We start from the raw sequence: 25,024 nt of genomic DNA on the forward strand, positions 1-25,024 counted from the left end.
GAGCCTGAAATGGTATAAAAAATAATAATAATAAATGAGGATCTATGTACAACAAAAGAACAATTGGCTAACTTACATAGAAAAAGTCCGCTAGCTTAAATGCTATAAAATGCTAAAGTTTTTTTTTTTTTTTTTTTTTTTTAACAATGCTCTTAACAAATGGTTCAGACACATATTCCCACGAAAACAGCCAAATATAGCTATAAACTAAATTAAGAATACATTAAAAAAACATTAGCTCAAACAAAAACTTAGCTTACATTGGTCTAAACAGGGAGCAGGTGGATTCAGCCATGTAAAAAGAGGCAGACCAGAGGGCAGTGTATCCACCTTCATCAATAAAACTAAATGAAAACACTTTGAAAATAAACCATTACAATGCCACTTTAATTAAAAGAATACTCGAAGCAACAACATGTAGTTTGAATATATTTTTCTAATTGAATAATCGAGTTAATCGATTAATCGTTACAGCACTACCTTATGGACCATAAAACATTTTTTTTTTTTTTTTTTACACAAACTGTTCTTTAGAACTAAAGTAGAATAACCTCGATTATTTTTAGTATCAATTACTTGTAACACTTATTTTGATAACTTCACCCATTGAAAATAGTAGTTTACCTCTAAAATAATCTAATTTGTAATGCTGGCTAACAACAAAATATGAATTATCTAATAAAAAGTGAAAAATACAACAGTTTTTTTGTGTGCTAGAAGCTGGTGTTTTTATAAAATGGAGCAAAACAAAACACATTCGTAGTATTTGTGATTTGCTACCTCCCACTAATAGCATCTATGTACATTTGGTAGTGTTTTGGGGATTAATTGTCCAATGCTGAGTTCCCCGGTTTTTAGCTCTTTTTTTTTTTTTTTTTTTTTTTGGATCATGTTAACTATCAGTGCTAAATAAATGAGAAATGAGCCGTGTCTGTCCATACCGCTTTTCTATGCTTAGCATCCGGCCAAACCAAAAGCGCATTTACAAACATTCATTTGCCCTGGCCGGCGTGTATGTTAACTCTATTCATTTTGCCCGCTCCATATGTTCAGTGTACACGCTCGGGCTCAGGCGGGGAAACTAAAGGGCCTTTATGACCGCTGGCCGGGGCAAACCACAGGCGGATGAGCGGACCCGTACACTGCATTCTTTCAGAGGCCTCTGCTCGCTCGCGGAGCTCCGTCATTGGAGCGGCTCGCGAGAATCGGAGCGTGAAAAACTGACAAATAAATTGATTTGATGCCACGGGCTTCTCAGTCAGTCGGACAGTCGGCTAAAGGGCTCTCTCTGTTTACATTCAGGTCAATGAGAGCGGTCAGCTCTTCAGAAAACACTGTGATAGTCGCTGTTGTCAAGAGGTGAGTACAACTCGGTGACCCCTTCTCAAAGCAAAATTTCCAACAAGTGCTACAGTTCAACTCTGCGTGGTCCACATTTCAATCAGGCAGACTTGTCCACAACATCCCACTGTGTGGTGTATCAAATTTACAAGACTGATTAGTTTCACTTTACAGGGATATTTACTCAATTTGGTTGCCATCAGTGTTATTTTGAAGAGTCAATTCAAACTGTTGTACAAGTTGTGATGTGGACTGACTTCGTTTAAAGGGACCATTGATTGGGTTCAACATTACCACTTACATTATAGTTCTAAATGTAAAAACATATGTCAGCCATAAAATTTAACCCACTAAAAACACAAGTTGTTGATTTTAGAAGTATTTTTGTGACACTTTCAGCACATTCTGGAATGCCCCCATCTTTTTGGGTAAATACCGTACAGCTTTTTTAAAAATCTCGTCTACTATTAATTCTCATGATGTAAAACCTGTGCTTTCCGAATGAACTGGGAATGTTCAAGAAATTATGCCTGTGAGTGGGAGTAGCAACAAAAGAATGAAAAAAAGAAGGATCAACCTGTATGAAGTCCAAAGGATGAGGAAATGCAGAAACTTTGGATCTCTCAGGTGAAATAGAATCATAGGCAGCACATGACTGATGCTGATGAATGATTCCAAGACTGATTGTCACCAGTGTTGTTTATGCCAGCCATTTTAATTTTCGTCTTAGTCTTAGTCTTTCGGACGAAAATACTTATTAGTCTTAGTCATATTTTGTTCATTTCAAAATGTGTTCGTCTTCGTCTAATTATAGTCAACGAAAACTCAGACAAATTTCGTCTAGTTTTAGTTGAAAATTTTCAAAATGTTTTCGACTATAAACTTCAAAGGTTTTGGTCCATGAATAAATGAATAAATAAAAGGTTTCCAACAATTCTGAATTAGCGTGACAGACGAGCACGTAACTGTTGAGTCCACAAGGACATCAACATTTTCATGATGATAATACACACTCAGCGGGAAAACTGCACATTATTTGCAATTAAACTCACCTGGACGCCAAGAACTACAGTATATAAAATGTTTTCCAAGAGTTTAAGAAGACACTGAATCGCCGCGCTAAATGCTACTGCTAACAGGAACGCTATGCTAACGCTACAAGTTAGTTTAGTGTGTGATGATCATTCAGCACAGACATTTAAAGGCTAAAGCAACATGGCAAGCTAAGATAAGAACACAAAACCTGCCAAGCAGCACCCGACAAAACTTACAAAAGGAGCCTGCAATGGGCACATGCTAGCGTGTGTGTGGGGCAGGAAGGAGGCGCAGCACGTCACATGAGTGACACGACCAAACACTGCTAAATGCGTGCTAATTACACTTACAATAAGAAATGATTACACATTGTGAATTTAGGACGGAAACTATGGCGAATTTTCATCTCGTTCTCGTGTCATCAGACAACTGATATCCATCTCGTTCTGCTTTAGTCCCCCAAGATACGTTTTCAGCGCATCATCGTGACATCATCGTCATGAAAAAAAAAATACGTTGACAAAATATTTTCGTTCATCAACAACACTGATTGTCACCAAAATTCATGTGCAAATATCTACGCATTCCCACTTCAATCTCTGAAAATATCCATACTGGAACCTAGCCAAGAAGCAGTATACCCAAAGTTACTACTAGGTACTACAGTTGTAAGTAAAGTTGCCCGATATTATTGGTCGATAAAAGCATTTCAAAATGACGTCGGATAATATTGACATTGGTTTTTCATTTTCGCTTTTGGGTTAATATGCAAGTTGCCTTCAATGGTAATGTAGAAGCCTTTTGTCTGTGCAGTTAAACACAGCAGTTATGCTTATAGACCATTAGATGTCTCCAAACTAATATGGTAATGTAGAAGCCTTTTGTCTGTGCAGTTTAGCACAGCAGTTATGCTTATAGACCATTAGATGTCTCCAAACTAAGATGCTTGGGATTTGTTATGTGAGCAGACCATTTGCATTCATGGTGCAAAAATTAAATGCACAACAAAAAATTGAAAAATAATATGTTAAGTCCACGACCGCATATATTTGTATTGGTTTGATATCTGTATCAGATTTTTGGAGTTGGACAATATCAGTCAACTGTTAAAAAGTCATTATCGGACGACAACTAATGCTAAGAACCCCGTATGACCGCCTAAGTCAGTAACCCGCGGCTCTAGAGGCACATGCGGCTCTTTAGCCTAGTGGCTCCCTGGGGCTTTTAAAAAAATTTTAGAAAATGGAAAAAGATGTGGGAGGGAATTTTTTTTTTGTTTTAATATGGTTTCTGTATGATTACAAACATGACACAAACATTCTTCTAATTCATTAATATTGCTATGAAATTAAACTTCATCGTACAACAGAGCAGTCACGTGGTGCGTCATTCTCTATACACTGCAGGGAAAATGAATTTCATCATGAAGGCTCATTATGTATTTGCAGCCAGTTGATAGTAGGCTAATATAGCTAATATAGATACATACATGATACATGTGTTGCCTTCATTATAAGGCTTGTATAAGGCTTTTAACTTTTTGGGGCTCCAGATATATTTGGTTTTTTTTTGTGTATATGGCACTTTCAACATTTTGGGTTGTTGACCCCTGGCCTAAGTGTTCTGTTACTCAGAATCCTCATGCTCACGCTAGAAGGTTCTTTTGGGACTGGACCTGTGATAACACTGGAACTTACATATACATGTTCCGTGGGCCAAGCAGAGGTCAAAGGGGACTTTTTTGGTACACATACTCACACTGCACATGGGCGAATGGATCATTCAGTGCTTTCAGCACCGCCCTTTGGCAGTCAGTGGGGATAAGATTGAACAAAGGTTTATCTACCGTGACGATTACTCGCAGTTTTCGGACGTGATAAGCTACGCAAACTATGCCTTACCAAATGTAAGAATTGCTGACGTCACACCACTGGATCAAAAAACTTGTTGGTATGTGTTAGTTTTGTCGAAGAGTCGGCATTTTGATGGCCAGGAATTATTTAAAGATTACATATCATTAGAAAGAAGAGATAAGAATAATAAAAATAAATAAGATTAGTTACTTTGTCAATGGACCATCTTGCCCAGTAGGTCCTTGAAATGGTAGAAAGTGTCATGAAAAGACAAACACTGCTCCAAAGACAGATCTGTCAGGCTGATGTTCAATGTTCTGCTATGTTCTCTTTTTCAGGCCAGACAGGGAAGAAGCCTCTGTGTTGCCCTTGATTAACGCCGGCTTTAATAGGGTGAGAGCCCATTGTGTGTTTGTGTATGTCCTCTACCTATATTTGGATTACTCCTATGAAATATTTTCATAGCGCTTCTGTCAACACTATATATAAGACAGGGGTATAGATTGTAAATCTGTGTTTGCTCAGGAGACACACGCATAGAGATTCTTATGGCTTTGTGGTGTGAACTGTACATTTACATCAACAAGCTCGTTTAAAATGGAACTTTGGATGATCATATTTTGCGCTGTTGAATTCTGACCCTCAGAGATATGTGGAGAATGCCAATATGATGGCCTGCTATAATGAGCTGCTGCAGCTGGAGCACGGAGAGGTGCTTGCACAGTTCAAACTGAGGTGAGTTGGGCAACTTTGTGTTTGTCTTTTAGAGAGATTATACAAAACTGCATGGTGCGTGAATTAATAAATATAATGGGCGAAAGTATTGGACAACTAGACTACTAATAAAATGTCAAAGGTGATTGATTTTGGGGTCAAATTTCAGGTTGAACATAAAATTGAATAGGATAGAATAGAATCCACCTTCTAAAATCAAAATTCATTCGCTGGCAGTGACAGCGATAAATGTCTAATCCATTTTATTCAAATATCCCAGTTTGTGAATGGATTTGACGTCTACATTTCCTTACATACATTTTCTTTTGTACATTTGTCATTTTGTTCATATGGCAACAATGAGCAATTGTTTTTTTTCTTGCCAAGGGCTGGAAATGCTATTTTCACAGCCCTAGAACAAAGCCAAGAGGCCATAGAGATCACGTCTGAAGATCAAGTAATTCAGGTATGTTTTCATTAACTTTGCCGCAGTTTTTTTTAATATACATATACATTTATTGCCAAATTTATTGCCAGTTAGTTCTAAGTGTTTGATTTTTGGAAGGTGTATAGAAATGTTATACGTTCACTGTTAATGCTCTTATTCTTTTTAAAGCTATCAAGTGCCAATATATCTATCAATCTGAATTTTAAAAGGGAAGTCAATCAGCTTTCAAATAATTTATTTTGTTACTGTCTGTTTCAATCTTCTTTAGCACATTAACCTTCACCTGACAGTACTGGGCCATTGCATACAAATCCAGTCATGTGTCTCTAGCAAGACTTTTTTTTTTTTTTTTTTTTTTTAATTGTCTTTGCCAAAATTTTCCTGTATGAAACCTTATTCTTTCCACAGTATGTAAATCCTGCCTACGAGTCCATCATGGGCTACCAACAAGGTGAGCTCATAGGAAAGGAAATAATAGAAGTGCCTAAAAGTGAGAAGAATAAGCCTGATCTCCTTGAAACAATAAACTCCTGCATCCGGAAAGGGAAGGTAAAAACAAATCTAATTTTCTTAACTTTGCAGAATGTTTTTAATGGGATCGGCACCAGAATTTTTATAAAATGTTGTTGTTTTTTTATTCGGGGGGGTGGGGGGTTAGCGTGGTGGGGAAAAAAAAAAAAAAAAAAAAAAATCCAATACACGTTGTGAGTGTAGCATTTGTTTTTGTCAAATTGGGCCCATGAAACCCTTTAAGATTCTGTTGTGAAATAAATGTGGCTTGACTTGATGTCATATATTTTATATTATTAGAGATATTAAACATGATAAACATATATTCCAATATAATACAAGTTTATTATTACAGTACAGTGATCCCTCATTTTTCGCAGTTAATGGGGACCATAACCTGCCGTGATTAGTGAAAAATCACCAAAAAAAAAAAAATCCAATACACGTTGTGAGTGTAGCATTTGTTTTTGTCAAATTGGGCTCATGAAACCCTTTAAGATTCTGTTGTGAAATAAATGTGGCTTGACTTGATGTCATATATTTTATATTATTAGAGATATTAAACATGATAAACATATATTCCAATCAGTGTTGTTAATAACGGCATTACAATATAACGGCGTTACTAACGGCGTTATTTTTTTCAGTAGTGGGTAATCTAATTAATTACTTTTCTCATCTTGGCAACGCCGTTACCGTTACTGAGGACGGAAAGGCATGCGTTACTATGCGTTACTATATTGGTCGAAAAGTCTGAGGGAGACGGACTCACCGAGACGACAGAGCAGAGCAGGAGCGGGGAGGAGGCAAGAAAGTTGTGACGCCGAGCAAACGCGATGCTAGGTAGCTCCAATAATACATGTTGCAGCCGATAGCCGGACAAACTACGCCCGCATGTTATGGTAGATGTGGTAGACATGGTAGATATCACATGTACTGTATATAGATATAACTAGATGCAAAATGACAGCCGCCATCTTAAAGCAGTAGGCTTTTTAGGACGGCTCTGTTGTAGAGAAGAACCTCGCGAACCTAAGTAACTTTTTATCTAAAATACTTCTAAATCGGCAAAATCTTGACTTCAATCTTTCTTTAAATGATGAAACAGTTTTAAAAACTTTCATATGTCGAAAGTAGAGAGAAGGGAACTAATGCAATAATGGGAGCAATTTTAACAACTTTTAACAGTTGATTCAGGGTAAAGGGTAAATTAGGGTAAAGAATTGGGCTCGGGCCAATTGTACCAAAAACCTCCACAAAAAACTTCACATAGTGTGGCCAATGTTTTTTTTTTTTTTTTTTTTTTTTTTTTTTTTTTTTTGAGGGAAAAAAAAAAAAAAAGTTATTATCACCAATTACTTTGCCAAGTAACTGATTACTCTTACATACAGGTAATTGAGTTAGTAACGCAATTACTTTTTGGGAGAAGTAATTTGTAACTATAATTAATTACTTTTTTTCAGTAAGCTTAACAACACTGATTCCAATATAATACAAGTTTATTATTACAGTACAGTGATCCCTCATTTTTCGCAGTTAATGGGGACCATAACCTGCCGTGATTAGTGAAAAATCACAAATTAGTGCAACCCCCCCAAAAAATGTGTTTTTGTGTGTGTGTGTGTTAAATGTATTTATTCGGACACGCATCCGACAAAATGGGCGGAGCTGGGCCTGACGTCAACAGCCCAGTTGCTTATTCACGGTTTTAACACCAGTGAACATGGACAAAGAATGTTTCATCATGGAGGTGGAAAGTCACAAAGTGATTTGCGATGCAGCAGATCGCTATTAGGACAGCATTAAAAAGGAAGCTGCAAGGTGTCCTATTATGTGTGTTTTTCTGGCAATGATATCAAACACAAGACGTGCTGACAACTTTGAGCGAAAAAAATGCAGCGTATCTGGAAGTGGTTCAACTGCAGAAATTCTCGTGCACACACAATGTCAGTTTGTATACAGAGTCGAGGGGGAAAAGTACGAAAGAGAATAAAGAGACACCCACAAGTTTTGACCAGGTGATCTATTCAAGACGTTTCTTTTTTTTATTTCCTACATTTTACTTGACTTTTCATAGAAAAACCATCAGTTTGCGCTGGGCACATGAATCTGCAGTGATTAGACACTGAAGACACCGATTCCAAGTACGCAGTTTTTTTGTTCGTGTAGTATAGCATTCGCTATCCATTTTACAACTAGTACAGATTATTTAACAGTTGTTTATAACAGCTCTGTGAGATGTTATGTGTCATAAATTTTAAATGTGCGCAGACATAAGCCCACCGACACAACCAAGGGCATAATAGGCCCCGCCCCCCCAAGTCCCCACACACGGAGCCCTGGTCTCAACATGATGCAGTCAACCTGGAATTAAGAGACAAAGACACAACTAAAATATCAATATGGAAAAAAAAATGTGCTCTCTCTATGCTTCTCTGATGAGTAAAGACTCCGTGTGTTTGTCGTTGTTTTAAATGCCACATTATCACGCGCAACGGTGCGCAGCCGGTATGATTTGCTTGTTTTTGTCGTACTGCGTGGCACGCGCTCAACACTGAACCGGACCGGAACCGCAACAATCATTTGGTGTATTTGGGCCCGAAGACTACGCGATCGGCTCGGGACAGCTAATCTGTATTTTTTATTTATTTATTTTAGGGCTGTCAAAATTATCGCGTTAACGCGCGGTAATTAATTTTTTAAATTAATCACGTTAAAATATTTAACGCAATTAACGCACATGTCCCGCTCAGACAGTATTCTGCCTTTTGGTAAGTTTTACAGCAGGCTTTTTGTGCTGTCTAACAGCGAACTCTTGTGGTCGCTTTGCGACATGGTTTATTTTTTTTCTTGCCAGTTCAATATGGCTGCACGACGTCTCGGGCTGACGCCTACGTTGTAATGTTGTGCTTATATGATCCTTGGACAAGATTTGTCCGTAAGTATGGTTGTTGTAAAGAATGTATATATTATGTTAGTAAGCGAAATGTTCTATTTTTTGTATGAGACGCTTTTTGTGTATGTTTAGTGAACCTGTATAGCGTGCTAAGCTAATGTTGTTGCTAATGCAATGCTTGTGTACTTTTTTTGTAGTTTTACGACGGTCTAAAGTGGACAATGGTTTGAGGCTATTTTATTAATAAATCAGATGAAAAAGGGAGAAGTCTGATTATTAAGGCGTCGTTCACTAGCTGTCTAGCTTTGGAAAAAGTAGACGCTTCGGAGTGAGGACAGCATAGACAGATTTAAATGACAGTAGAGTGAAATGCCCACTACAGTCCTTATGTACCGTATGTTGAATGTACAGTGGGGAGAACAAGTATTTGGGTTTCCCCATTGGCAGTGTATCAAATACTTGTTCTCCCCACTGTATATATCCATCTTGTGTCTTATCTTTCCATTCCAACAATTTATTTTACAGAATATATATATAATTTACAGAAAAATATGGCATATTTTATAGATGGTTTGAATTGCGATTAATTGCGATTAATTACGATTAATTAATTTTTAAGCTGTAATTAACTCGATTAAAAAATTTAATCGTTTGACAGCCCTAATTTATTATTTATTTATTTATTTTTAATGCGATGGTCTGAGGGCGCGAAGTTTGAAGCGCGAAGTAGCGAGGGAGCACTGTATTCAGATTAGAGATGTTTCAAATCGGTGTAAATTTTACTTTTTTCTTAGGAGTACATGCTACTTATGTGAGCCACTATGCTCATAAGGGCAATCTATACATTGGCACTATAGCTACATTCTAAAAAAAGGAAATATATATATAACTTTTTCTGATAATGTGCTGGTTTCAATGGCTGCACCAAAAATATGAAAAATAGGAGATTTCCATAGGTGTGTGATGGTCAGAGCAATTAGCTTGAATATGTCATTTTTGGAGCGTTATTCAGCTGCTGTTTATATTACAGTGCCTTGCAAAAGTATTCGGCCCCCTTGAATCTTGCAACCTTTCGCCACATTTCAGGCTTCAAACATAAAGATATGAAATGTAATTTTTTTGTCAAGAATCAACAACAAGTGGGACACAATCGTGAAGTGGAACAACATTTATTGGATAATTCAAACTTTTTTAACAAATAAAAAACTGAAAAGTGGGGTGTGCAATATTATTCGGCCCCTTTACTTTCAGTGCAGCAAACTCACTCCAGAAGTTCAGTGAGGATCTCTGAATCATCCAATGTTGTCCTAAATGACCGATGATGATAAAAAGAATCCACCTGTGTGTAATCAAGTCTCCGTATAAATGCACCTGCTCTGTGATAGTCTCAGGGTTCTGTTTAAAGTGCAGAGAGCATTATGAAAACCAAGGAACACACCAGGCAGGTCCGAGATACTGTTGTGGAGAAGTTTAAAGCCGGATTTGGATACAAAAAGATTTCCCAAGCTTTAAACATCTCAAGGAGCACTGTGCAAGCCATCATATTGAAATGGAAGGAGCATCAGACCACTGCAGATCTACCAAGACCCGGCCGTCCTTCCAAACTTTCTTCTCAAACAAGGAGAAAACTGATCAGAGATGCAGCCAAGAGGCCCATGATCACTCTGGATGAACTGCAGAGATCTACAGCTGAGGAGGGAGAGTCTGTCCATAGGACAACAATCAGTCGTACACTGCACAAATCTGGCCTTTATGGAAGAGTGGCAAGAAGAAAGCCATTTCTCAAAGATATCCATAAAGAGTCTCGTTTAAAGTTTGCCACAAGCCACCTGGGAGACACACCAAACATGTGGAAGAAGGTGCTCTGGTCAGATGAAACCAAAATTGAACTTTTTGGCCACAATGCAAAACGATATGTTTGGCGTAAAAGCAACACAGCTCATCACCCTGAACACACCATCCCCACTGTCAAACATGGTGGTGGCAGCATCATGGTTTGGGCCTGCTTTTCTTCAACAGGGACAGGGAAGATGGTTAAAATTGACGGGAAGATGGATGCAGCCAAATACAGGAACATTCTGGAAGAAAACCTGTTGGTATCTGCACAAGACCTGAGACTGGGACGGAAATTTATCTTCCAACAGGACAATGATCCAAAACATAAAGCAAAATCTACAATGGAATGGTTAAAAAATAAACGTATCCAGGTGTTAGAATGGCCAAGTCAAAGTCCAGACCTGAATCCAATCGTGAATCTGTGGAAAGAGGTGAAGACTGCTGTTCACAAACACTCTCCATCCAACCTCACTGAGCTCGAGCTGTTTTGCAAGGAAGAATGGGCAAGAATGTCAGTCTCTTGATGTGCAAAACTGATAGAAACATACCCCTAGTGACTTGCAGCTGTAATTGGAGCAAAAGGTGGCGCTACAAAGTATTAACGCAAGGGGGCCGAATAATATTGCACGCCCCACTTTTCAGTTTTTTATTTGTTAAAAAAGTTTAAATTATCCAATAATTTTTGTTCCACTTCACGATTGTGTCCCACTTGTTGTTGATTCTTGACAAAAAATTAAAATTTTTATATCTTTATGTTTGAAGCCTGAAATGTGGCCAAAGGTTGCAAGGTTCAAGGGGGCCGAATACTTTTGCAAGGCACTGTACATTACAACTTCAGAACATAAAATGATTACCACTATTTAAAATGTGTCTGTGATAGAATGAAGTGTTTAAAGAATTACAAGACAATGTATTATTCTTATTGTTTTAATTTTATGTTATATTTAGGACTTACTATTACAACAGCTTCAGTTATTATTTTTTTCTCAGAACAACTATCATTTACATAACAAGTGTTCAGTATTTTAGTTTGAAATTTCATGTGTGGGACAGAAAATGTCTGGAATGAACACTTGATTGTAGGTTAGTGTGATTTTTGAGAAATGTCATCATACATGCACCAGAGTGAGCAGTCTTTCTGCACTACCACTCACACCGTTGATGTGTTTCATGTACCCGAGAACAGCAGCTGATGGCTGTGCTGTAATCTTACTACACAGAGAGCAAAGGTCAATCACAGAGCTGCAAACAGCAGGAAGGCTCTTTTTAAGCAGCCAAAGCAGTGCGTAGGTAGATGGGGAGGAAAGGAGGGCTCGTGTACACAGTGAAGAAAATAAGTATTTGAACACCCTGCTATTTTGCAAGTTCTCCCACTTAGAAATCATGGAGGGCTCTGAAATCTTCATTGTCCATCTTTAAAGAAAATCCAGAAATCAAAATGTATGATTTTTTTAAAACAATTTATTCGTGTGATACAGCTGCAAATAAGGATTTGAACACCTGAGAAAATGAATGACAGATCTACTCTAGATTAGTCAGGTTTCTGGGCTGTCACTGAGAAACCTCCAAATGTTTTCTATTGGGTTTAGGTCTGGAGACTGGCTAGGCAATGCTAGAACCTTGATATGCTTCTTACGGAGCTATTCCTTGGTTTTCCTAGCTCTGTGCTTCGGGTAATTGTCATGTTGGAAGACCCAGCCAAGACCCATCTTCAATGCTCTGATTGTGGGAAGGTGGCTGTTTCCCAAAATTTCACAATACAGGGTCCCATGCACAGAAAAACACCCCCAAAACATGACGCTACCACTTCACAGTAGAGATGGTGTTCTTGGGATAGTACTCATCACTCTTCTTCCTCCAAGCACGGTTTGTGGCGTTACAACCAAAAAGTTCTATTTTGCTCTCATCTGGCCACAAAACTTGTTCCCATGACTCCTCTCCATCATCCAAATGGTCATAGGCAAACCTAAGACGGGCCTTTACATGTACTGCATTAAGCAGGGGAACCTTCTGTGCCATGCATGATTTCAAACCTTGACGTCTTAGTGTATTACCAACAGTAACCTTGCAAACGGTGGTCCCAGTTCTTTTTATGTCATTGACCAACTCCTGTCCTGTAGTTCGGGGCTGATTCTTCATCATTTTTAAAGTCATTGAGGACCCACGAGGATGTATCTCACATGGGGCCCCACTCCGATTGAGATTTACCATCATGTTTAGCTTCTTCCATTTTCTAATTATTGCGCCAACAGTAGACCTTATTTCACCAAGCTGCTTGGTAATTGCTCCGTAGCCCTTTCCAGCCTTGTGGAGGTGTACAATTTTATCTCTGGTGTGTTCGGACAGCTCTTTGGTCTTGGCCATGTTACAAGTTTGATTTTTACTGGTTGTATGGGGTGAACAGGTGTCTTTATGCAGCTAATGACCTCAAAGAAGTGCATCCGATTCAGGATAGTACATGAAGTGTAGGTGGACTTTTAATAGGCGGACTAACAGGTCTTTCAGGGTAAGAATTCTAGCGGATAGACAGGTGTTCAAATACATATTTGCAGCTGTATCACACAAATAAATTGTTAAAAAAATCATCAATTGTGATTTCTGGATTTTTTTTTTCTAGATAGACAGTGGACATGCACATAGTATGAAAATTTCTGACTCCTCCATCATTTCTAAGTGGGAGAACTTGCAAATTAGCAGGGTGTTCAAATACTTATTTTCTTCACTGTACATGAATCAGCCGCTGTGGAGTTGAGGAGCAAACCTTCTCCCTTTAAACGTGACTTAGTTCCCTTGGAAATACTTGAAATATGAATGTATGTTTTTTTTACGCAACTCCGGCTGCTTTTAGCATTTTTCATTGTTTATGCGATTGATGCTTTCTAGGAGTGGCAGGGGATTTATTATGCCAAAAAGAAAAATGGAGACAGCATCCAGCAAAATGTGAAGATCACACCTGTAACTGGACAGGGAGGGTGAGTGTCAGAATGCGAAATGTGTATTTGCACTTCATGAATGATTTTACAGACTTTCCTTACAATAATAACAATAAGCATCTACAATTTGCAGAAAAATAAGACACTACGTGTCTATCAACAGGCCTTTAAATGATAATAATAAGGTGAGACAAGATTGCCGCTTTGCTCAGTAGTTGATAGATTTATTTACCTGATGTACTTATTTTTCTTTGTGTCAATCTAGACTGATAAATCAAGTGAACGAGTGCAAGCAGAGTCGCAAACAGGTAATAGCGTCTTTAGATTCTTTATAAACGCACATGAACCTTAGTATTTAAATCATTGGCTGCTTTTGATGGCAGTAGACTTCAAATCTATTGACCACCAAGTCAAAATTGATTTTACCTACATCGCTGTCGGTTGTGCCATTTATCATCTTTTTGTCCCACTTTTGGTTCATCCAGTTTGTTGGGTGGGGTTTAATGTTTCTTTTTGCAGTTTTACTCAAGACGTTGTTGGTTTTTTTTTACCCCCAGACATCCAATCCAGTAAGCACAAAGACCGAAGGAAAGGCTCTCTGGATGTGAGATCCACAACATCTCGGGGGAGCGACGGTAAGAGTGATAGATGGAAACTAACACCCTTATGAAACCTCGCCCGTTGTCTGTTTGTATCAAGTGTTGATTAGGCCCATGCAAACACTCAGGAGAGAGTAAGAATGTAGTTTTTTCCTTAAAGTTGGGATAAGATGACTAATTTTTTTTTTTTCTTGGTCAGGGAGCTCACAGCGAAGGCACTCCTCAATGGCCAGAATCCACTCCATGACGATAGAGGCTCCCATCACTAAGGTGGTGCCTCAGACTTGGGTCATGTGACCACCAGTGTGTGCAGATGCTTCCAATCTCATGACAACACTGCCATTATAAAAACCACCAGCACCGCCACGAGCCCTTTTTGTACATCCACCAGAAATAGATCCAATTTTCTAGAGGCCACGCAAGCATGTCAAGAGCGGACTGTGATAAAAAGCCACATTTCATGCACGCCGTGCCAGGCTGATCTGCTGTTTCTGTTCTTGATCTAGTCTGAAGGTTGGACTGCAACAACGGAAACATAGAAAGTCCGCGGGGAGGGGTCATATGACATACTACAGTTTCTCTGCTGTATCATTTCACTGTGTAGGCAGTCCCCCTGGGCCTCATCCTCTCTAGAATAAAGTACTGTTAGATATTAGAAGGCCTACTATCACATGGCTTAGCATATGACTGTTTTAGGATAAAGTGTAATTGCGAAACCACTGCAATAGATGGCAGTGACTATCATTGTCAGAGTTTGCGTAGGGAGTAAGTGCCTGTGTTGGCTTTTTTTTTATGCGCCTAGCTTGCACACACACAGCACAGAGCTGGATATAAAATGCAGTGAATAAACCTTCAAGAGACACAATACAAAAATATTTAACAAGGATAGTAAAGACAGAGGTAATTAAACAAGTCTCCTGAAAGCTTAAGACCATAAAATATGACTTGAATGTAGGAGTTTGCTTCATTGTGACTATGGTAGGAGATTAGGAAAGGCAGTTGTGTTTATTGTGTCTAAAATATTGGCAGCAGACAGAATGAACAAGGTAAATACAGTGGGGCAAATAAGTATTTAGTCGACCACTAATTGTGCAAGTTCTCCCACTTGAAAATACTGGAGAGGCCTGTAATTGTCAACATGGATAAACCTCAACCATGAGAGACAGAATCTGGGGGGGGGGGGGTTGGGGGGGGAACAGAAAATCACATTGTTTGTTTTTTAAAGAATTTATTTGCAAATCATGGTGGAAAATAAGTATTTACATAGTCAATAACAAAGGTTCATCTCAATACTTTGTTATGTACCATTTATTGGCAACTACGGAGGCCAAACGTTTTCTGTAACTCTTCACAGCTTTTCACACACTGTTGCTGGTATTTTGGCCCATTCCTCCATGCAGATCTCCTCTAGAGCAGTGATGTTTTTGGGCTGTCATTGGGCAACACGGACTCTCAACTCCCTCCACAGATTTTCTTTGGGGTTGAGATCTGGAGACTGGCTAGGCCACTCCAGGACCTTGAAATGCTTCTTACGAAGCCACTCCTTTGTTGCCGTGGCTGTGTGTTTGGGATTATTGTCATGCTGAAAGACCCAGCCACTTCTCATCTTCAATGCCCTTGTTGGTGGAAGGAGATTTTCACTCAAAATCTCTCGATACATGGCCCCATTCATTATTTCCTTTACACATATCAGTCGTTCTGGTCCCTTAGCAGAAAACCAGCCCCAAAGCATAATGTTTCCACCCCCATGCTTCACAGTGGGTATGGTGTTCTTCGGATGCAATTCAGTATTCTTTCTCCTCCAAACACGAGAACCTGTGTTTCTACCAAAAACTTCTATTTTGGTTTCATCTGACCATAACACATTTTCCCAGTCCTCTTCTGGATCATCCAAATGCTCTCTAGCGAACCACAGAAGGGCCTGGACGTGTACTTTCATCTGCAGGGGGACACGTCTGGCAGTGCAGGATTTGAGTCCCTGGCGGCGCATTGTGTTACTGATAGTAGCCTTTGTTACTGTAGTCCCAGCTATCTGTAGGTCATTCACTAGGTCCCCCTGTGTGGTTCTGGGATTTTTGCTCACCGTTCTTGTTATCATTTTGACGCCACAGGGTGAGATCTTGCATGGAGCCCCAGATCGAGGGAGATTATCAGTGGTCTTGTATGTCTTCCATTTTCTAATAATTGCTCCCACAGTTGATTTCTTAACACCAAGCGTTTCACCTATTGCAGATTCAGTCTTCCCAGCCTGGTGCAGGTTTACAATTTTGTCTCTGGTGTCCTTCGACAGTTCTAGGTCTTGGTCGTAGTGGAGTTTGGAGTGTGACTGACTGAGTTGTGGACAGGTGTCTTTTATACCGATAATGAGTTAAAACAGTTATTAATACAGGTAACGAGTAGAGCCTCGTTAGACCTCATTAGAAGAAGTTAGACCTCTTTGACAGCCAGAAATCTTGCTTGTTTGTTGGTGACCAAATACTTATTTTCCACTCAAATTTGGAAATAAATTCTTTAAAAATCAAACAATGTGATTTTCTGTTTTTTTTCCACATTCTGCCTATCATGGTTGAGGTTTACCCATGTTGACAATTACGGGCATCTCTAATCTTTTCAAGTAGGAGAACTTGCACAATTGGTGGTTGACTAAATACTTATTTGCCCCACTGTATATGGTGTGACTTATTGCAATTGCCCCCACCTATCGTGCTCATGAACTGCTGAAACCTGAACTGAAACCATTTATACATGGGGCAGAGAGTTAGATGGGGCGTATTGAAATATTTCACTCTTCTTTGGGGAGGCGCGTAACAGAAAGTAATTGAGAAACACTGCCATAGAAGGACCAATCTGAAATTTTAGTGGTTTGAAATAAAGCTGTCGCCCTTGAGGCCATGATGATCCGGTTCATTATTATTTCATAAATTCACACTTTTTTAGCTTTTGAGTGCAGTATTGAGAACAAATTAAATTTGTAATTCGAGGTAACACTGCACTGTAACACTGTATGACTTATGTTGTTCATGCAACCAACCTAGTTAACAGAGTATTAATAGCCTGTTGAGCGCCTATAATTATTGTAGTAATTTCATTGTCCAGGTGATAAACATCATCAACGCAGCACAGGAGAGTAGCCCCATGCCTGTTGCAGAGGCCTTGGATCGGGTACTGGAGATCCTACGGACAACAGAGCTCTACTCCCCACAGCTGGGCACCAAGGATGAAGACCCCCACACAAATGACCTTGTTGGAGGACTGATGACGGTAAGCGCTGCTACTGTAGACCTAACATTTCAAAACCGTGTCCTCCAAAACTGAGAAAATTAACTTGTTCAGAATTTCTGTTGATCTACTTGTGAGCTCATAGACCAGAAGCTCAAAAATTGCTTCTCTGAACGAACCATATGTTTTGATGATTGTTGTTTCTAGTAGCAATGCACCCATCCACATTTTACCACTTCCAATCCGATACCGAAATCAGTATATATATCTGCCAATACCGATACAATTCCGATAACAGATCGCCATTAAAAGAAAGCAGATGTTTCCATGGACTTATAGAGGCACGAAATTTGGCACACTTGGTTGAATTGGCCCAATTAGAAGATTCATTCTGGTTTTGAATAAGTGCGTAGCTACACAGCTCAGGAGCACCTCCTTTTTTGTAGGACCCTCTTCAAAAGTGTTTTTTTCTCCTAGGTGTGTGAATGTATTTCTGATCCCCCCCAAAAAAGAGGCGAGTTTCGGGCAAGTTAGGTTCTCTTGAAATAAGAGTGGGACAATCTGCTACTACCCTGACCTGCGTGTCATCCGAGTTTGCGTGACGTCCGAGTTGCGCCAAACTGTGAGGGCCCGTTCAGTCCTGCTTGCAGGCCTAGTTATTATTATTATTGTCCAGGCCTCGCCAGTTAAAAATATCCAGGAGCGCTATTGATATTTCTCCTGAGTATGTCTAGGGGAGCAATTTACTTTCCATCGTCGGCACGGTGGTTGTCGAAAATAGTGTGCCTTGGGCGGCAATGAGAGTGGTGCAAAGTACCTGGGGATCCGAAATTGTATTTCCACCTAAAAATGCTAACAAAATTAAGACTGCAACAAGCGGTCAGGTGGGTTCACGTTTGTCACCATGCCTCAACGTGCCCTATTTTGGCCATTAAAACCTAAAATTAAATTTCGATTGAAAAGTATGATTTCACCCTGACTCTCTGGGCCAATGTGGACGAAAGTAGTTTGCCTCTGGCAGCCAAGTGAGTGGCGCGCAATGCCTGGAGATCCGAAGGTATACTTTCATCCAAAAATGACAATAATGGGTCACGCTGAGCAGCTAGGAGGGTTCACACTTGACTACATGCCCCATATTGGAAATTAAAGCCCAAAATGAAGTTTCCTGGGCAACGCTGTAAAGGTGCTCCCCAAGTCACATTTTGGCAGCGCATGGCGTGCAAACACATTCATGCACCTTGAATGAAGAGACCTGAGGTATTGCTCATTGATCGAAAATTTTCACAGCTTGCCTCTAACTGTTCAGTGAATTTAAAAACTGTATTGGAACTCAGTACCGATACTGGATCGAATCGGCCCCATCACTAGTTTCTGATTTTTTCAAACTAATGACTCTTCTATGCCACATTACCTGCAGTCATTTTTCATATGCAAACATGCAAATGTTTTTGCATGTCTGTCTCATTGGGGATAGTTAGAACAATGTTCTCGTCGAAAGAGGTGGATTTAAACAAATAAAAAATACTTTTAGAGAGTCAGCGAGTGACATTACCAGGAGGCGATGGTGAAGTTCAGAAGTAGGCCAAGTGCCAAGTTGGCAGTCTTGGCATCGACCCCACAGGAAGTGTTAAATTGTCCTTTGTGCTCCTGGAGGCTGCAGAAAAGAGCCCGCCTTCTCTTCCACTCCCCCACTCCCACTCCCCCCTGTGTCCCTGCACAGTAACGCTCACATGTACCTCTTTTCTCTTGCTCGTGCAGGCTTGGAAACATCCTGTTCTTCTTTAGATCAGATGAATAAGCAGGACTTGACTCAGAAATGCACAATGTGGATTCATAAGAGGATGGGAGGGGTTCAGTGTGCAGTTGACCCTCCATGTAAAAGATGTGTTCTTTGAAAGGTCATGATGAAAACCGCTATAAATTCATTATCATGGATTATTTCTGGAATCCGGTTGTAATTATTTAATCTACGGGCCTCATTGCGGTCAGACTCAACTCAAACTCTGTTGCCATTTCGAGAGGAGTTGTCATCTTCCTGATGAGAAAGTCTTAAAATAGCCAGTGTGTACAGAGGCAGTGCCACCACTAGACAATGCTCAGGTCAAAGATGAGCTTGTCTCCTCTTCCTTTTTCACTTGTTAAGTAAACATTTCAATCGGCAACACACGCCCATGTATGCTTAAAATATACTTTACATACGATAGATCATAATTGCTTTTTAATAATGTAGCTGTAATGAGGTGGAAAGTCTATTTTATGCCATGATGTAATTATGTTATGTAACAAGATGACATGTTGTTTTTGGGGCCGGAAATTTAACAAGTTCCAGTTATTCATATTAACTCATTCAATCTCCATTTTCAGGACGGTCTACGCAGATTGTCAGGAAATGAATACATCTTCTCCACAAAACGTGAGTTGCAATGCGTTCCTTGCGAAGTAATTAACAATATTGTCGCCTTTAAAATATGTTTTTGGTGTCTCTGTTGTCATTTAGATCCCCATCACATCCCTAGTCACTTGGCCACTCCTCTTTCGTTAAATGACATCCCTCCTCGGATAGCTCAGACCATGGAGAGTGAGGACTCTTGGGACTTTGACATTTTCAACTTAGAAGCTGCAACCATAAAACGGTGGGGTGGCCCTTTGTTAAACCTTATGTCTAATGCTGAGGATCGCTCAAATATTGTGTTCTCCCTCCAGGCCTTTGACTTTCTTGGGTCTAAAGATCTTCTCCCGTTTTGGGGTTTGTGAGTACCTCAACTGCGCCGAGGCCACTTTGCGTTCCTGGCTGCAAGTGGTTGAAGCCAACTACCACTCTAGTAACTCCTACCACAACTCTTCCCACGCGGCCGACGTCCTGCATGCAACTGCATATTTCCTGTGCAAGGAGAGAGTTAAGGTCGGTTCACAAGCCAGAAAACAAGACTGATTATTTATGGCCACAAGTTAGAAAACAAGACTGATAATATATGGCCATCCTCAACACATGCACAATCTCGAGCAGTCAAGTATGTGTTTAACCATATGCTTAGGCTAGTATTTGTTAGCTAGTTGGGGTGTAATGATACCAGGGATGTCCCAATTACATATTGTTGCATGTAAGTCTGAGCCATCGGATTTGAGGATCTACTGATACTGAGTCCTGATTCAATCCCTCAGAAATCTAAGAAGAGGTGGGGGGAAGCATATCCCAAATTTGAACAAATTTATCCCAATATTATAGCCATATAAATGAGCACAACAGTGGTTTCATCCATCCATCCATCATCTTCCGCTTGCTCCGGGGTCGGGTCGCGGGGGCAGCAGCTTTAACAGGGAAGCCCAGACATCCCGCTCCCCAGCCACTTCAACCAGCTCCTCTCGCGGGATCCCAAGGCGTTCCCAGGCCAGCCGAGAGACGTAGTCTCTCCAGCGTGTCTTGGGTCGTCTCTGGGGCCTCCCGCTGGTGGGACATGCCTAGAACACTTCTCAAGGGAGGCATCCCAACCAGATGCCCGAGCCACCTCAGCTGGCTCCTCTCAACGCGGAGGAGTAGCGGCTCGCCGCCGAGTTCCTCCCGTATGACTGAGCTTCTCACCCCATCTCTAAGGTAGAGCCTAGACACCGTGCGGAGGAAACTCATTTCGGCCGCTTGTATCCGGGATCTTGTTCTTTCGGTCACAACCCACTCGTGACCATAGGTGAGGGTAGGAATATAGATCGACTGGTAAATTGAGAGTTTCGCCTTTCGGCTCATCTCCTTCTACACCACAGCGAACCAGTGCAGAGTCTGCATTACTGCAGACGCTGCACCGATCCGCCTGTCGATCTCCCGCTCCCTCCTACCCTCACTCGTGAAGAAGACCCCAAGATACTTGAACTCCTCCACTTGGGACAGTGGTTTCAAAAAATATCTAAATATTGTTTAAATATTATATTTTACATAAATACCCTGAAATAAACTGAACTGATTTTCTAGACTTTTTTGCTTTTGCTAGATATTTTCTCATTGTTCTGAACAGTGTTGTTTTCGTCAACAGTGACTGTAACATAAGTATATCGTCGACGAACAATTTTTTCGACAACGATAACGAGCTAAAAACGAGTCGTGGGAGATTAAAACATAACAACGCAAATGCCCGTTTTTGTCTGACAAGACGAGAATGAGCCGAAAATGCGCCAGTTTCCGTCACATGTGTGACATTTATGTGTAGTGAGCCTGCATCGTAGCAGTGTCTGGTTGTGTCACTCATGTGACGTGCTGCAACCACCCAACACACCCACTAGTGTCCTCTCCAGTCTCCCCATTGCTTGTTTTGAGACACACACGGTATGATTTGTATTCTTATCTTGGCAAGAGAGAATACTGTATGCAATGTTGCTTTCACCTTTAAAGGTCTGTGCTGAGTGATCATCACACACACACACACTTAATGTGGCGTCAGCATAGCGTTCACGTTAGAATAAGGCTATTCTAACGGCCAGCGTCCTCTTAAACTTTTTTTTTGTACTTACAGTTCATAGCGTCCAGGTTAGTACAATTAATTTAAAATAATGTACTGTTATCCTGCTGAGTGTGTACCATTACTTGTTAGATATGTAGATGCTTGCAAATGCTACAATATGTCCTAATCCAGGGGTGGGCAAACTATTCCACAAAGGGCCGCAGTGGGTGCGGGTTTTTGTTGCAACCCATTAAGAGGACACCTTTTCACCAATCTGCTGTTTTGCAAGTGCAATCAGTCGATTGCAGTCAGGTGCTTCTCATTTCTGCTGAAACCGTATTGGTTAAACTATCTGTGCTGGGTCAGTTGGAACAAAGACCAGGACCCACTGCGGCCCTCGAGGACCGGTTTGCCCACCCCTGTCCTAATCAGTCAATGTTCATTCGAAATAATTGGAAACCTTTCTTTATTTATTCATTTTTGGAGTGAAACTTTTCAAATTTTACAGACGACAATACTGCGTAAAAATAGAAAAACTTAGTCTTGCGTTTTCGTCTATAAAACTTAGACGAAGACTAACACATTTTGAAATGACAAAAATAGGACGAAAACTAATGAGTATTATCATCCAAAAGTCTAAGACGAAGACGAAAATTGAAAGGGCTGCCAAAAACAACACTGGTTCTGAAAGGTTTCAATAGAGTAAATATAAATATATAAAATATACTTTATATAGACATATACAAAAATGTTTACATTTTTTGCAATATCTTTATACATCTGAATCTTTTGCTTGTAGCCCTTAACTCAATCAGTGCAATTGACAGTTCATTCATTCATTTTTCATGCCGCTTATCCTCACGAGCGTCGCGGAGGTGCTGGAGCCTATCCCAGCTAACTACGGGTAGTAGGCGGGGTACACCCTGAATCGGTTGCCAGCCAATCCCAATATGAGCCATACAACCATTCACGCACACACTCATACCTATGGACAATTTAGAGTGTTCAATCAGCCTACCACGCATGTTTTTGGAATGTAGGAGGAAACCTGAGTCCCCAGAGACAACCCACGCAGGAGAACATGCAAACTCCACAGAGCCACTGTGTCCCTCTATTGACAGTTATAGACTTAAAATCCATTTAAATTAGGAAGGATGGCATTGAGCGATCATGTTTCACTGCTATTGACAGTGATAGATGTCCAATCCAATTTGACTGGAGGACTGGAAGTCAAAATGGATTGAACATCTATCGCCTTCAATGGCAGCCAATGATTTAATATCTAAATATAAAAATGAATATATTTTTAAAACCCAATGTTTTGTTTACCGATCTTCTGAAAATCATTTCAACAGGCCTGATTCCGATCACATGGTCTGATCTGGAACATCCCTAAATGTTACGGTTCTCAAATGTAATATCCTTTGTGTTTCCTCCGCTTTTCACACTTCTCCCTTTAACAGCAAAGTTTAGATCCCATCGACGAAGTTGCCGCATTGATAGCCGCCACCGTGCACGATGTGGACCACCCGGGCCGCACCAACAGCTTCTTGTGCAACGCGGGAAGTGAGCTGGCCATCCTGTACAACGACACTGCCGTGCTGGAGAGCCACCACGCGGCGCTCGCTTTCCAGATCACAACCCGGGATGATAAGTGCAACATATTTAAAAACATGGAAAGGTACAATTTGTGTCCAGCATGACTTAGCATGACAAGTCAAAGATATACACTATCTGCAGCCAGTTCAAATGACTGTATGTAAATATGAAAAAAAAAAAAAAAAACTTTTGACAAGAACATTTGACAAGTTTTTACCTCAAAACAAATGACCAATGAGCTTCTTTTAATTGAGCTTTTTTTCTAAACTTACAATTGAACTGGTGTTAATCTGTAAATGGCAATATTTGAATTTAACAAATGAGTATAGTGCAGAGGTTATTATTATTGCCTAATATGGAATGCTCACACTGCGTGAAAAAAGTCTGATATGTGTCACATATACAGTGGGGAGAACAGAAAACCCATTTGCATTATCAAGTATTTGATACACTGCCAATGGGAAAACCCATTGGCATTATCAAATACTTGTTCTCCCTACTGTATATGGGCAAAGAAATCAGAATTGCAGTGGGAACATAGCAGAACATAGTAGTTAAAAATAAATTTTAAAAAAATGGCCATCTCTATTTTAGATTAATAACACTGTTCGTTACGTCATCAATTTTTGGGTGCAGAATCCAAAACTGCTACTGCAGTTTTTCTTTATCATGTCACATTTTTTAACTATAGAATCCCATTTTCTTAAGAAATATTACAAATATAGGAATCTATTTTATAACAATAATAGAGTATTGCTAACTACTCTTAAACTACAGTCAATCATTCATCTTGGTGATTTTAAATCTCTTTTGTCTGATGTTTTTACTGATTATTTTAACTGTTTCCGTTAGTGTATTTTGTGTTGTTTGATATTTGTGAATGTTTCTTTGTACTCAGGCCTCTCTTGTAAAAGAGATACAGTATTAATCTCAATGAGACTGCCTGATAAAATGAAGATAAAATAAAATAAAAATAGTATATAAGTAAAATAAAAACGTTCAACTATTGACATTGAATGAAATATGAAAGAAGTGTGCTTGACTGTTAATGTTTATTTAACACTTATGTTTTTACAAAGGACATGGCTACTTCAATTACAATTGTTTGAAAGTATTTAAGATGATTTATGACTCTGGAGTGTTCAACTTTCTATCGTGTTTGCTGCTCAATAAATGGAAATTTGCTTGTTTGAGGGGTACAAAAAAAATTGAGGTGCTTGGGGGGGAAAAAAAAAAAAAAAAAAAAAAGCAATTTTTGAACGAGCATGGCAATTTTAGTTTTAATCACTAGAAAAATTTTAACTCAACTGAATTTTTTTCCTCCAAAACCCTACACCGTAAACTTTAGACTTTAAGCGCACCTGACTTACTTTATTTGACAGCGGTGTCATGAGACTGTCTTAAGGCCATCATAATATGACATGACTTTGTCATGAGCATTAATGAATGCATTACTGTCAGATGTCATTTAGTGTCATCCAGCAAATTATGTCACTTTTGAATGGATGTGAAAGATGTAAATGGAGTTAGTGACATAATTTGCCAGATGACAATTAATGACATCTGTCATAAGCATTCATTAATGCCCATGACAGTATCAGGTCGTAATTATGA

General features: G+C 39.7%; 1 protein-coding gene across 3 annotated transcripts in view; it reads left to right on the top strand.

Moving 5' to 3' along the window:
- pde8a (phosphodiesterase 8A) overlaps positions 1–25,024 on the top strand; it is a 90,649-nt gene that overhangs the window by 53,468 nt on the left and 12,157 nt on the right. For all 3 annotated transcript variants that reach the window (XM_057829194.1, XM_057829232.1, XM_057829248.1), the window contains exons 4-18: positions 1,303–1,359; positions 4,568–4,622; positions 4,876–4,964; positions 5,331–5,409; positions 5,800–5,940; positions 13,517–13,605; positions 13,700–13,751; positions 13,832–13,874; positions 14,124–14,201; positions 14,365–14,435; positions 17,262–17,426; positions 19,749–19,797; positions 19,882–20,017; positions 20,088–20,286; positions 23,275–23,492. In XM_057829194.1, coding sequence (XP_057685177.1) covers positions 1,303–1,359; positions 4,568–4,622; positions 4,876–4,964; positions 5,331–5,409; positions 5,800–5,940; positions 13,517–13,605; positions 13,700–13,751; positions 13,832–13,874; positions 14,124–14,201; positions 14,365–14,435; positions 17,262–17,426; positions 19,749–19,797; positions 19,882–20,017; positions 20,088–20,286; positions 23,275–23,492 — 1,521 coding nt within the window. The remainder of the gene's footprint in view (positions 1–1,302; positions 1,360–4,567; positions 4,623–4,875; positions 4,965–5,330; positions 5,410–5,799; positions 5,941–13,516; positions 13,606–13,699; positions 13,752–13,831; positions 13,875–14,123; positions 14,202–14,364; positions 14,436–17,261; positions 17,427–19,748; positions 19,798–19,881; positions 20,018–20,087; positions 20,287–23,274; positions 23,493–25,024) is intronic.

This window comes from Corythoichthys intestinalis, chromosome 1, assembly GCF_030265065.1.
Source record: "Corythoichthys intestinalis isolate RoL2023-P3 chromosome 1, ASM3026506v1, whole genome shotgun sequence".
NCBI lineage: Eukaryota > Metazoa > Chordata > Actinopteri > Syngnathiformes > Syngnathidae > Corythoichthys > Corythoichthys intestinalis.